Source organism: Pseudopipra pipra, chromosome Z (genome assembly GCF_036250125.1).
Source record: "Pseudopipra pipra isolate bDixPip1 chromosome Z, bDixPip1.hap1, whole genome shotgun sequence".
Taxonomy (NCBI): Eukaryota; Metazoa; Chordata; class Aves; order Passeriformes; family Pipridae; genus Pseudopipra; species Pseudopipra pipra.
In genome coordinates this window covers 33,913,173-33,925,658 of record NC_087581.1, presented here as the reverse complement: position 1 = coordinate 33,925,658, position 12,486 = coordinate 33,913,173, and the positions used below count along the sequence as shown (strand labels likewise).

Sequence of the window (12,486 nt, the reverse complement as noted above, 5' to 3'; positions counted from 1 at the left end):
TAACTATGCAGCAAGGGGAGAAAAATGAACCATAAAACAGTAAGAAAACTGTCTTTCTTGTTCTGAAACTCCTGTATTGCTGATCCTAATTCCCAGGCAGGAAGTGAGGAGAGAATGGTTGCTTCAGGCTTTACGCTTATCTCCTGAACACATGCAATACAGTGGGGCACAATGTATTGCAAGGATTTCCCCCCACCTTCTACAGGTGATAAAAACATTCTGAGAACATATATACACATAGAAATTCTTGGGATTACAATAACCAATTGTTTGACAGGTGGTTTAGAAGACTGACTTGATTATTTATCCTCATTCACTACTGAACACAGGCCACAGAGTTTTATCATCATCATCTACATAGAACGTTGCAAACCAATCTTAAGAACATGTAAAAATGCACATGTATCTATTTATATATGTAAATATATTTCCTCTATATGCAAAACCACACAAATACACACATAAATACAATGTTTTATGGAGTTTAAACTCTTAGGGCATCAGAGGAAACTAACACTGGATCTAAGAGCCAGCCATTGTACAGTGATGTACCACAGAGGTAAGAATAGGTTCCTATTTGTGTATTGAGCAGGTAGTGTGAACCACAAAACAAGTCACCTCAAATAAGCATGAGATGTTCATCTCTGACAAAGCAATATGTGCCTCCTAGTGTGCATAATTTGATACACTTGACAAAATATAATCCAGCAGGTACTCTAAACCACTGCTAAATTCATTGTAACAGAAGGAAGAGGAGCAAGAACACCAGTAGTCTTTCCAATAAAACATACATCGAACTCCATTCAGCACTGAAAGTGCTCAGCGGTTGCAAATGCCTTTCTGTTAGCTGCCACTGGCTGCTAATTCCATATTTATTTTACTTTAGAGACACTGTGCACACAGCAGCGCAAAGCCACAGAGCAATCTTACATGGAAATATGGCAGGGAATAGGATGACAAACAGCAGGCTACAATTCTAAGCCAAGATAAAAAAAGTATCACTACTGAAAAGAACCAACCTGAAATTGTCAGTTTAATCAGCTGCTGAGGCTACAGACATTCTTAAACCCATAGACTTCTGTGGTTAGGCAACATAAACCCTTTGCAATCCATAGTGGATGCAGTTTGAATTGTAGCAGCTTGGGGAAGGAGAGGGCGGCGGTGGGAAAGAAGCAAAAAATACATTAAAGGTTCCTGGATAATTTGCTGGCATTTACTACAGTAATTAATTGTGTGTTGATTTCATACATTAAAAAATTTTTAAAAAATCAAAGAATGCTATAGAAATGGGGCAGATCCAAGTCCCTTCAATACATAACTCTGATTTTGTTTTTTAGGTTAACTCAATCCTAAATATCCCACTTTACACTTTTTATTTCCTGAAGTAATGTTCTGGTTTAAAGGTAAACCAGCAGGGGAAATGAACTCAACTCAAAAGAGAGATTATAAATCAGAATAACAATTTAATAAAATAATACAGTAAGTACGATTTTACAGACAAACAATTGGTTTTAACCCACAAAACCCAAATATATAACCCAGCACCCTGGAGCATGAACAGAGTGGTGTTCTTTGGGTCCCCTGAGTCCAAAGGAAAAGGAAAGGGGAAAACCTGTTGGTGAGAGTGCTGTTGCAGTCCGGTTGAGAGTGATGGTTGCAGTCTGGTTGAAAAGTGGTGGTTGCAGTCCAGTCGAGAGTGGTGGTTGCAGTCTGGTTGAGAGCGGTGAGCTGCAGTCTTCCTCTGGATCCCACGAGTGGTTAAAAAAGGTCCCAAGACTCCAAGATTATATATCCTCCAGTTCAGGCAGGAATGCTCAGTACCTCCCCCTCAGGGAGGGGGGCTTCCTTAATGGGTGTGAGGACAAGAGCAACTCCTATCTCACAGGCCTCTTAGCACCTAGTTTATAGTCTGAGGAGTCAGGCTCTATGTGCAGATGGTGTAAATGGTTCATTGATAACAGCTTCTGGGAAATGGCATGGAAGGCTATAGAATACACAGTTTTGGGTTACACCCATCCAGTGATGAACTGGTCTCAGCTGTCCTAACTAGGACAAGTAAAAAGCTGCATTAACATTTCATCTCCTTATAAACTGCTGCTATTGTAACAAACCTTCAGCTTGATGCCTTAAGCCCCTAATGGTTTTTATTTTTCTAATATTTTTAAGTCTTGTAAGTTTTATAAGTAGACTCTAAAAGCAGCATCCCTTACATCCCTTTCCCTGTAGCACCCTTGTTTACACATTCCTTAACCCTCTTACCCCATTCTATGCTCCCTGTATCACTCCTACCCCCGAATCCAGTAGAAATGTTTACTCTTTTGTCAAGGCCAGGCCTGGACTGTTTAGAGAACAGCCATATCAGGGCCTGAACAACAAAATGAAGTCAAGAACTGGGTGACTATGTACCCTTTGTGCTCTGTTGATGGTGAAGGTGATGAAGTACGTGGACCCAAAATACACCCCAGACCCATTTTCAGGGGGTGGACCGGGGGGGGGTCCAGAGTAAAGGCCACAGGGTGGACACATTTGGGATTGGATGGATGGTATTATAAAATGTAACATCTGGGGCACAGCGGGCGCGCGCCATGTAACATCTTTTGCCTTGGCACAATAAACCCTTTCCTTATCTCACCCCTAATTAACTGCTCTGGGAGATTTTTCTGAAGCACCATAAATCCCACGGCAACAAGCTGAAGAGGAATTTCACACTTCCTAGTCTGCAAGCCACAGCTAATAAAACTTTTACTCCATCTTACTCTACAGGACTCAGGTTCTCACAGTCTTAGCACAGGTACTTTTACCTCTTTATTAACAACGCAGACTCCTCCAAACCAAACTAGTAAAGTTTTGTCATTCGGAGGACAGTGGATTGCAGAAATTATCCATATTATAAAAATACATTTACAAAACCTTTTCTAGGGATCCATAGACACCAACTGTAAACACACATATAATCAGCATCATCACAGTAAAATTCTAGCTGTCAACAAGCAAGTCATAAGGTAAGAAATATTTTTTTAGTGTTTCATGGGTTTACTCAAACTTAAGCTCACCTTGGTTCAGACTGATTATGAGAAACTTTTGGCTAAAACTGATTATGTGAAGGTGAGAAGGGGTGAAGAACATGTCTTGAATAGCATGGTTCTTCCAACCACTATGCTGAATACACCAGCATAATATATGACAGATATAGCACTAAATAGCTGGCTTGGCTAAAAAAACTCTAGCAGTCTAGCAAGAGAATCAGACAGCTTGGTGCAGAAATTCAGTTGGCTAGCAAAAAGCAATTTGACACAGTTGGTAGATTTAAATGGACACATCTTCCTGATCATCATTTGACTTCCCATTTCTAAATTTTATGCACAGTGTCTTTTCCCCCCACAACAGCATTTGCAGCTTTAAACACCACTGTGAGATGTAAGCACTACATTTGCAGAATTTTGTAGGAAGAAGTAGCTGTAGTGTTAGGTAAAGTGATTTCTTCCTCAGCAGACAAGGAAACAAACCACAGCATTCCTAATCCCAACACAAATTCTTAGGGTGACTTTATTTGACCAATTTTAATTAGACAGACTGGTTAGGAAGTTATTTCTCCCCATTCTGGTTTTGGCTGGGGTAGGAGCCGTTATGGGGCTATGTTTTGGATTTGTGATGAACACAATATAGATAATATAGGTTGATAATAAGGATAATGTTTCTGTTACTGCTGAGCAGGGCTTACACAGAGCCAAGGCCTTTTCTGCTTTTTGTACTGCCACACTGGCAAGGAAGTTGGGAAGCTGGGAGGAGACATAGCCAGGACAGACCCAACTGACCATAAATGAGACTATATGGCATCATGCTCAGTATATAAAATCAGGGGAAGAAGGAGGAAGGGGGGTAAGTTTGGAGTGAGGGTGTTTGTCTTCCCAAGAAACTATTACACATGATGGGGCCTTGCTCTCCTGGAGATGGCTGAACACTTGCCTGGCCATGGGAAGCAGTGAATTAATTCACAGCTTTTGCTTTCCCTATTAAACCATCTGTATCTCAACCCACAAGTTTCTCTGGCTTTTACCATTCCAATCCTCTCCCCGATCCCACTGGTGGGGGTGAGTGATCTGCTGAAAGGGGCTTGATTGTCAGCTGGGTTTAAACCACAACACCCTCCCACATAATGGAAGTACCTGCCATTTTTTTTCCCCTTCCCAACGACAAAGGCAACAAAACTAGGCAATGCATTGACTTCTGAGGCTCACAGTTCAAAGTTTAGAGCACTAGTATGAACTGCTAACAATTTCAGCTTATACCCATAGGATATTCTGAGTTCTTATGTCAGACCCACACTGTCACACAACCAAGATGAAAGCAACGTGCTTCAGCAGAGTGATAGGGCAATACCAGTCCTTAATGCCACGGTTTATTTGAAGATACTGACACTTACAGAATCTTTCCTCTTCCCCTGTATTTACAAGGGAAAAGTGATGACAGATAACCAGCTGCCAAAAAGACACAAAATTAGACAATCAAATACTACCTTGCTGAGGGAATTAGGTTGAGAGCCCCATGAAGAATGTAGTCGAGCTCAGCATGTTTCTCTGCAACAAGCGCCACCAACCCCTCAGAGCAGGCTGTTCGCAAGGCAACATTCTCACTGCAACACTTCTCCCAAAGCAGGTTCAGAGCAGGGGTCTGAGGGCAAAAGCATGAGACAAAGGCAATAAGAAGGCTTTAATTCATCTCAAATGCACTTTTAAATAAAAACCAGCTCAACAGCTGCTCCTGAAGCCTTAGAGAGCACAAGAGAGGAAGTTGGGATACAGATTCTATTCCTAAGAAAGGTCTTTCCCAGGACAGTTTCCACTTTTCTACTCCCACAGTAGGGTGTAGGACTCACTGTCTCTGAGAAAAAGGCAAGGCAGATGAATTATTCAGCTGTGCCTATGCAGGTAGAATCATAGAATGGTTTGGGTTGAAAAGGACCTTGAAGATCATCTAGTTCCAACCCTTCCGTGATGGGCAGAGATGCCACTATCAGGTTGCTCAGGGCCCCATCCAACCTGACCTTGAACACTTCCAGGGATGGGGCATCCACAGGTAGGCTATCATCAGTTTCCTGATTTAAAAACTCAGGATGCAATTGGAAGCAACTCAGTAACTGGTATGACAAGTTATGTCTACAGCAAGGTGTAGTGCAGACAGCTAAAGGAAGGTGTACAAAGGGCTATCCAAAGATAAGTCGACTTTACTCAACATGTGAAGTTCTCTCCATTTGCTAGTAAGCACAAAGATTTGGCAGTATCCATCAAAACTACTGCTTGTTTCCACAGTAAATTTGTATTCACAGACTAGTTTGCTAACTTTGTGACTTCCAAATGGAGAGCAAGGAAGGTTTTAAAACAATTGAAAACAGCAAAATGCCCTTGAATAAAAAAGGGAGCCTAACCCTTTAGCCTAACGTCTAACCACTGCAATCTCCTACTTCTTAGCATTTTAGAAGGTGTTGCTGTATTTCAGTTCAATACTTTCATGGGGCAGCGGAAGGGGAAGAATCAGCTTGTAGCTCAAAACAGAAAGTTACTGGGGAACGTGATAACGATCAGGACAGTGGAAGAGCTTCTGTTAGATAAACTACACACCTCCAACATTCCCTCACACCAAAATTCAACACTTTTCAGGTCTGGGTTTGCTACTTTGTGGGGGCTAAGGAATCAGATTGGGATGAAAAATCTACAAGTAATTTTCTATTAATTTCTGGATAAGTAAGCTTTTGGGGAGGAAAAACAGAGAAGCAGAAATGCCAGAATTTCACATGCCTCTCAGTTAACAAGGCATGCACTTAAGTGAGCTTGACTCATTTAAAATGCAAAGTACACCTCTACATCATGCTCTCAAAGAAATACAAGCTCTGTTTAGCTAACATGAAATGTAACACCAACACAGATATGTGAAATGCCATATTTTTGAAATTTTTATAGTGATGTAAACGAATTTCCACCTCAAGTGACAATGTCTCACCATATGGTACGTCACTTGCAGAAACATAACTAAATTAAGTTCTCTTAAACTGAACATAGTTAGATCTTAGTATTCTGCAGCATTAAGACTTCTGCCATTAAGACTTCTAATGGAAGTAAAACTGCTCTTCTGATCCCAGAGATTTATTGTTTCTATCCATACACATTGATGACTACCTTATTTAACTTCTGGAATTGTGTTAAAATTACACAATGGAGAACATGAAAATGTAGACAAAGCACGTAGAATAGGAATATATGGATGAGAGAGGAGACGCAAGTGAAAGAATGACACAGACCTGGGCAGAAGCCTGTCTGATCTTCTCCGAAGAAACTTTTTCTTTCAGTATTGCAGCAATCAAATGCCCTACTGCCTAAGAGAGAAAAAGAAATAAAAACCATATGCAGATGCATGAAAAGAAATAAAATAAAATGAAATAAAATAAATAAAACCCACATGCATGATTTTTAAATTCTCCATTAAGAAGACTTTACAATGCTCTTGCATGTAATCATTTTATTATGATTTGAAATCTTACTGGTATGGAAGCTGAAATATATTTTAGGGTTAAAAATCTCCATAATACTGTTGTCTTGAGGCAGAAAAGAAACAAACTTCCATAGGGCTCCACACAGATCCAAAGGTCTCTTTGAACAGGTACATAGGTACTTAGGAATTGCATGTATTTTAATGCATCAACTTTAATAAACATTTACAGCTCCCCTGCTGTACAGATCCCCATGTACTTAACAGCACTGGTAATTACTACATCCTTTACTACATAGGGAAACAGAATCAAGAGAGGAAGCAGAACACAGCAAATCTAAGCAACTTGTCCAAAGTTTTGTATCACAAGTTTTGCTAAACACTGATCATAAACATACTATCATGCCTTAAGCAATCTGCATATCCAATAGCACAGCTCCTGCCAGAAAAGGTTAATTTCCTTTAAACAAGGCATTCGAGTTAACATTATTCCTCATTAACCTATTCAGTGGCAGAGATCATGAACAAGTTTTAAGTTGTCAAGGTCATCCAGAAAAAAATGCTTCATTTCTAAGTAACAGCATAAATTTCTTCATTTGAGATTGAGGATTAAGCTCCTCATTCTATTTTAATACAAGAAATGTCTGATTTCCTCAAACTGCATTTAAAAATCTAAATGTGAACTGAAATACCCTCAAAGGCATCAGGTTGTTTGAACCCAGTCTTTTGTCTTCTGACTCATCTCTAGTGCTTTACTCTGCCTTGTTTCAGAAATTATTGACACTGCTACACAAAAAAAACTTTCTGTGAGAGACAGAAAAAGACATGTTTTCATAGTAAGAGCACAAAAACGTTTCAGTCTATCAATCTGCCCAGAACAGCTGTGCATCTACTCTTCTCTGGTAAGGACAGATCATTAGTTTTGGCAAAAAACTAGGTCAGCAAGAAATTAAAAATACTAACATTTCTTTTTTGTTAGTGTATAAAAAGACAGGAACAAATTATTTTAAATATTTTCAGGTTCCTTCTCCTTTCATTATTTACTTCCACCTCATTTAAGTACTAGTTGCTAGCCTGTCATGACAAACAACAGCACTTTGAGATAAGGGCTCATATTTCTGGGAAAGACGGCACTTTGAACATTCGTAGGCTACAAAGATTGTGCTTTTCATAGGTGTGGATATGTACTCTAGCACATTTTATTTAAAAAGACAGGTTATTATTTGAAAATCTTACCCTTGAGAAATCAGAATGAGAAAATGGGACCAAGTCAGACACCTCTGTTTCTCTGCAGCTATCCCACTGCAAGAGCAACAACGAGTTCTCCAGGTAGATTAGATCTCTTTTAGGGCACTTACCAAGTAAATCTTATATTATTTTTTTCTTTTTCATGTTTATAAGGAACTTCAGAAATTAATTCACACCCACATCCTTAAAACACTTTCATTACACATGAAAATGGGCTTATCAATAGAAACTGGCTTTTGCAGTGACCTAGCTATACAGGAAAGTAAAAATGGAGATTAGCCTATCTATGCTCAAGTTTCTCCTTTTCTGATCATGTGTAGATTACATGCTCTGCAGAGCAGATATCCTGGTTGGTCCCAGAAACACATCTGTCGTGAAGTTAAATCCTGACCTGATGATAGTTTGAAGATTACAGCATGGTTTTCAGGGTCACAGAATACAAGTGGAAACTATCAAAGCAGAGGACAAAATCAACCAAAGCAGTTGGACAGCATCAGCAGACCTTAATCATGTACAGCTGTAGTGATGAGCCAAGACATTTCATCAATAGAAGTGCACCACAGGGACATTCTTCAGCACTGAAGAAAAATTAGCTGCTTCCAAGATGCTGAGTCCTACTCATCAAGGCTAGTAATAACGTAAACTCATCTGCAGTATGAGACACTCTGGTAGACCTTAGATGAACTCCAGCTTTCAGGGACATGATTTTCTCTCCTAAATGCCAAGTTGATGACAAACTGATCTCCCTTCAAACTTTACTGTTGTTAAACCAATGCAAACTGAGCTGAAATGAAAAGGCAACAGAGGTACCAGGTTGCATTCATATCAACTTAATCCACCAGTTGAATGACTACATATTTAATCCTGAATTCGAACAGGAAGAAGAAAACAGGGAAGTTAGCAATGAATTTACAGATGAAGAGATAGGTTTTTAACACTGAAATGAGAGATGGCCAAAGCAAGGAAGGTGTATTTTTTGACCAAAGTCTATTAACTCTATTATTCCTTCCGGTCCATTAAAAATATTATGATAAACACTTCTTACACATGAGAATTTCAGGTGAACATGCTCAGGAGCCAACAGATGGATCTGATGATAAAGGGGCTGGTCTTTTGAGCTGTATAAAGTTATTCTTTGATGAGTGACAAGACTGGAGTAGTTCATCAGTTCTCATCACACAGGAAGAAAACAAATCAGTCCTAAAGACAGTTCTATAAAGTATTACCAAGTACTTCAGCCCCACACATGGCATCTTGTAATTTCTAGCTTCTCTTGAGATCACAGGGTCACCAAAAACCATTTGGTCCTACTCAAACGTCCAGTCATGGAAAGTTTCTCATTTTCCTGAAGAGACTCTATAGTGATGAGAAATTATGTCCAATGTTTGGATTACACAGAGAAGGCAATTAGTATTTGTTTGCAGCTTAAGAATACCCTGGGTTTCTGACTCCAGAGCAAACAAAAAAAAAAAAAAGAAGACACACCCCAGAAGTCTCCCTTATTACATTCCACAGTTAGGCAGCAGACATTGGAACAAATGCTTCCATGGACAACTTCATTTGTTTAATGCTTTTAAAAAATTACCTGTGACTGAACAACTGCATTAGGAAATTCAAATCGCTTCTTGATGTCATCCAGCATTTTGGCTCTGTCATATGACACTAAATTTCACCCTGCAAGAGAGAAAAATGGGACAGCTCAAGTGGAGTGTCCACTGTCTCTAAAATATGATTTAAAATGCAAAATTATCAATAATTTTTCCATCGTTTAATGCAAAACCAGAAGCAAAACAAACAAAACACTCACCTGGGAGACTGCAAATGGTAATTGTAGTTAGGGGCTGGAACAGTTGACATGAAAACTTTCTCTGTGAGTTAGAATATGCAGGTACCCATAAGCACACAAGAATTTAAACTGAAGAGAAATCAGGACTCTGTTGCACACCAGTGAAACTGATGACCACAGAAAATATTCAGATATTTCAGTTTACTGTAAACATACCTCCACCCCACCCTAACAGAGCTCTGGGGCAACAGCCTGGGGCACAGAGGGCCTGCCAGGGCCCATGGCCATCTCTGCAGAATTGCTCCTCACACAGCCCATCCCCAGTCCATACTGTAAGGGCTGGGCAAAGACACAGCATCTGTCATTGTTGAAATTCCTGAGGGTCCCATCACCCTGTTCCTCTTGTCCATGCCTAGGGCAGACATATATCCTATCTTTGACACACAAACAGGGTGAAAGACAGTGTTGAAAGTCTTGTTCAAATGGAGGTAAATGACACCTACCTTTGCCTGCAAATCCAATTATCATTTATTAGAGGCAATCAGGTTAGTCAGGAATAATTTTTCCTTGGTAAATCCATTACCGTGCTTATTATTCCTAATAAGAATCACTGAATCAGACAGTTTAGGAACAAAGATCTCCAGAGATCTTCTAGTCTAATCCTCTCATCAAAAATGGTCTGATTAGATCATCTTGCTCTATGCCAAATCCAGAGAAGTCTTGAAAACCTACAAGGATGGAAGTGGTGGAGTCACCATCCCTGAAGAAATGACTGGGTGCGGCACTTTGGGCTACTGTTTAGTTGACATAGTGGTGTTTGGTCAAAAGTTGGACTTGATGATCTTGGAGGTCTTTTCCAACCTTAATGATTGCGGGTCCCATCTGACTCAAGGATATGATACACCATCAACCACGCAGGCAAAAAACATCCACCCCAAAGAAATCACCGAACACATGCACACAGGATAAAGAAAGAAAATACAAGGTATTGGAAAGGGAAAGGAAGCCTGGCTTGTTTTCCCAACATAATCAATGTGAATGATAAGTATCTGTCAAGAGTTGAGCTTGGTTTACTGCAAGGTGCCTACCAAGCTGCTCTATCACTCTCCCTTCTCAACTGGAAAAGGGGAAAAACTATGATGAAAGGCTTGTGTGTGGTGAAAAGGACAGGAATATCCCTCAGAAATTACCATCATAGGCAAAACAGACTCAAGTCAAGGAAATTAATTTTAACAAATGAAGTCTGGGTAGAATGATAAGAAATAAGAACAAATCTAGAAACACATTACCCCTACCCCTCCCTTCCTCCTGAGTCAACTTCACTCACTAACTTCTCTACTTCTTTGCCCTGAATGGAGTAGGGTGTCAGGAAATGAGATGATAGTCGCACTCTTCCCCAGATCCAGCATGGGATCCCTCCCACAAGTATGCAGTTCTTCATAAGCTGCTGAAGCAGTTTATGTAGGTCCCTTCCACAGGGTACTGTCCTTCAGGAACAAACTGCCCCAGCATGGGTCCCCCAAGGGGTCCCTAGTCTTGCCAGAAAACCTACTCCAGCGTGGGCTTCTGTCTCCATGGAATCACAAAACCTGCCATGAGCTTGCTCCAGTGCGGGCTCCTCTCCACGAGGTCTCGGGCTCCTCTCCACGAGGTCTCAGCCTCCTTTGGGTATCCAACTGCTCCAGCATGGGCTACTCTATTGACTGTAGGTGGATACCTGTTTCATCACGGACCTCTATGGGCTGCAAGACACACAACCTACTTTACCATAGTCTTCACCATGGGCTGCAAGGGGAATCTCTGCTCGAGCACCTGGAGCACCTCTTCCCCTTCTTCTGTACCTTGGTGCATATTCTCACTTCCCTCCTCGGCCTGCTGTTATGCAGCAGTTTTTCTCCTTCTTAAACACATTATCCCAGAGGTGCTGTCACCACCACTGGCAGGCTCAGAGGTAGGTCCGTCCTGGAGCCGACTGGCAGTGGCTCTGTGGGATACAGGGAAAGCTTCTGGCAGCTTCTCACAAAAGCCACTCCTACAGCCTCCTCTCTATCGAAACCTTGCCATGCAAATCTAATAAACCATCCTGATGATAAGAAGGACAAGCACTGCTAATGCAACTGAACCAGAGAAGGGCTGTTATGGTATTACACCTTCAGATCTGCTCCATACCAGTTCACCCAAAGTAATTACGTCAAGGTAAGCTAAGCTACACAACAGAATACAGGGAGCACTGAGACCACATTTCCCATACATATATTGCCTTTGGCTCATTTTTAAGGACTTTCGATTTGAAATGGTGTTCCTACCAAACCAGCGCAGTGAGCACACCTGCCAACACCCGCCCCTCCCCCCCCGCTCCCGTGCGACGTTCACGGCACTTCATGGAGCCTTAAAACCACCAGCTTTAAATTAAAACCAAGCCAAATTAAAACAAATAACACCGGCTCACACAGGGCAGCAGCGGTAGCTGCCTTTACTCCGCTGCTGGCCTGACGCAGCTGATCGGTCCCCGCGCCCATGCAGGGGCGGCGGAGCTCCGGCCCTTGCTCCGCGCCCCCCCCCTCCGCCCTACTGGCGGCCCCGGACCGGCAGCACAGCCGCCTCCCGCCGCTCCGGCCCCTCACCTCTGCTCGGCTGAACTCGGCTCAGCCCGGCCCGCGTCGCTGCACGCCCCGCACAGCCCCAGGCACCACTCCCAGGCACCGCTCCGCCGCACCCCGGCAGGAAGCGGCCGCCCCCCGCGCCCAGGCCGCCTGCGTGGCGGGCAGCGCAGGCGCGGCGGGGCGAGGGAAGTTGTGGGATGAGGAGGAGCGTTTACCTTGTGTCGAAAAAGATAAGGGAATTCATTCCCCTAAACAGGAAAGAAAACAAATTTTTATCACCTTCAAAATTACCGCAGAGTGAGTGCCTTCAGCTTCCTAAGTGCTTTGACTGGCAGTCATCGATCAAGCTGCAGAGACATCAGGAAG

At 41.9% G+C, this 12,486-nt stretch overlaps 1 protein-coding gene across 4 annotated transcripts in view; it reads right to left on the bottom strand.

The window, feature by feature from the left end:
* The window catches only part of FOCAD (focadhesin), a 97,280-nt gene extending 85,006 nt beyond the window's left edge, over positions 1-12,274 (bottom strand). For 2 of the 4 annotated variants that reach the window (XM_064641563.1, XM_064641566.1), the window contains exons 1-4: positions 9,539-11,145; positions 9,317-9,405; positions 6,296-6,370; positions 4,517-4,671 (exon numbers count right to left, since the gene is read on the bottom strand). In XM_064641563.1, the coding sequence (XP_064497633.1) occupies positions 4,517-4,671; positions 6,296-6,370; positions 9,317-9,373 (287 nt within the window). In that variant the 5' untranslated portion in view covers positions 9,374-9,405; positions 9,539-11,145. Of the gene's footprint in view, positions 1-4,516; positions 4,672-6,295; positions 6,371-8,233; positions 8,258-9,316; positions 9,406-9,538; positions 11,146-12,141 lie in introns of those variants that run through there. The other 2 variants (XM_064641564.1, XM_064641565.1) reach the window with 2 other exon arrangements.
* Positions 12,275-12,486: the final 212 nt, after the last annotated feature.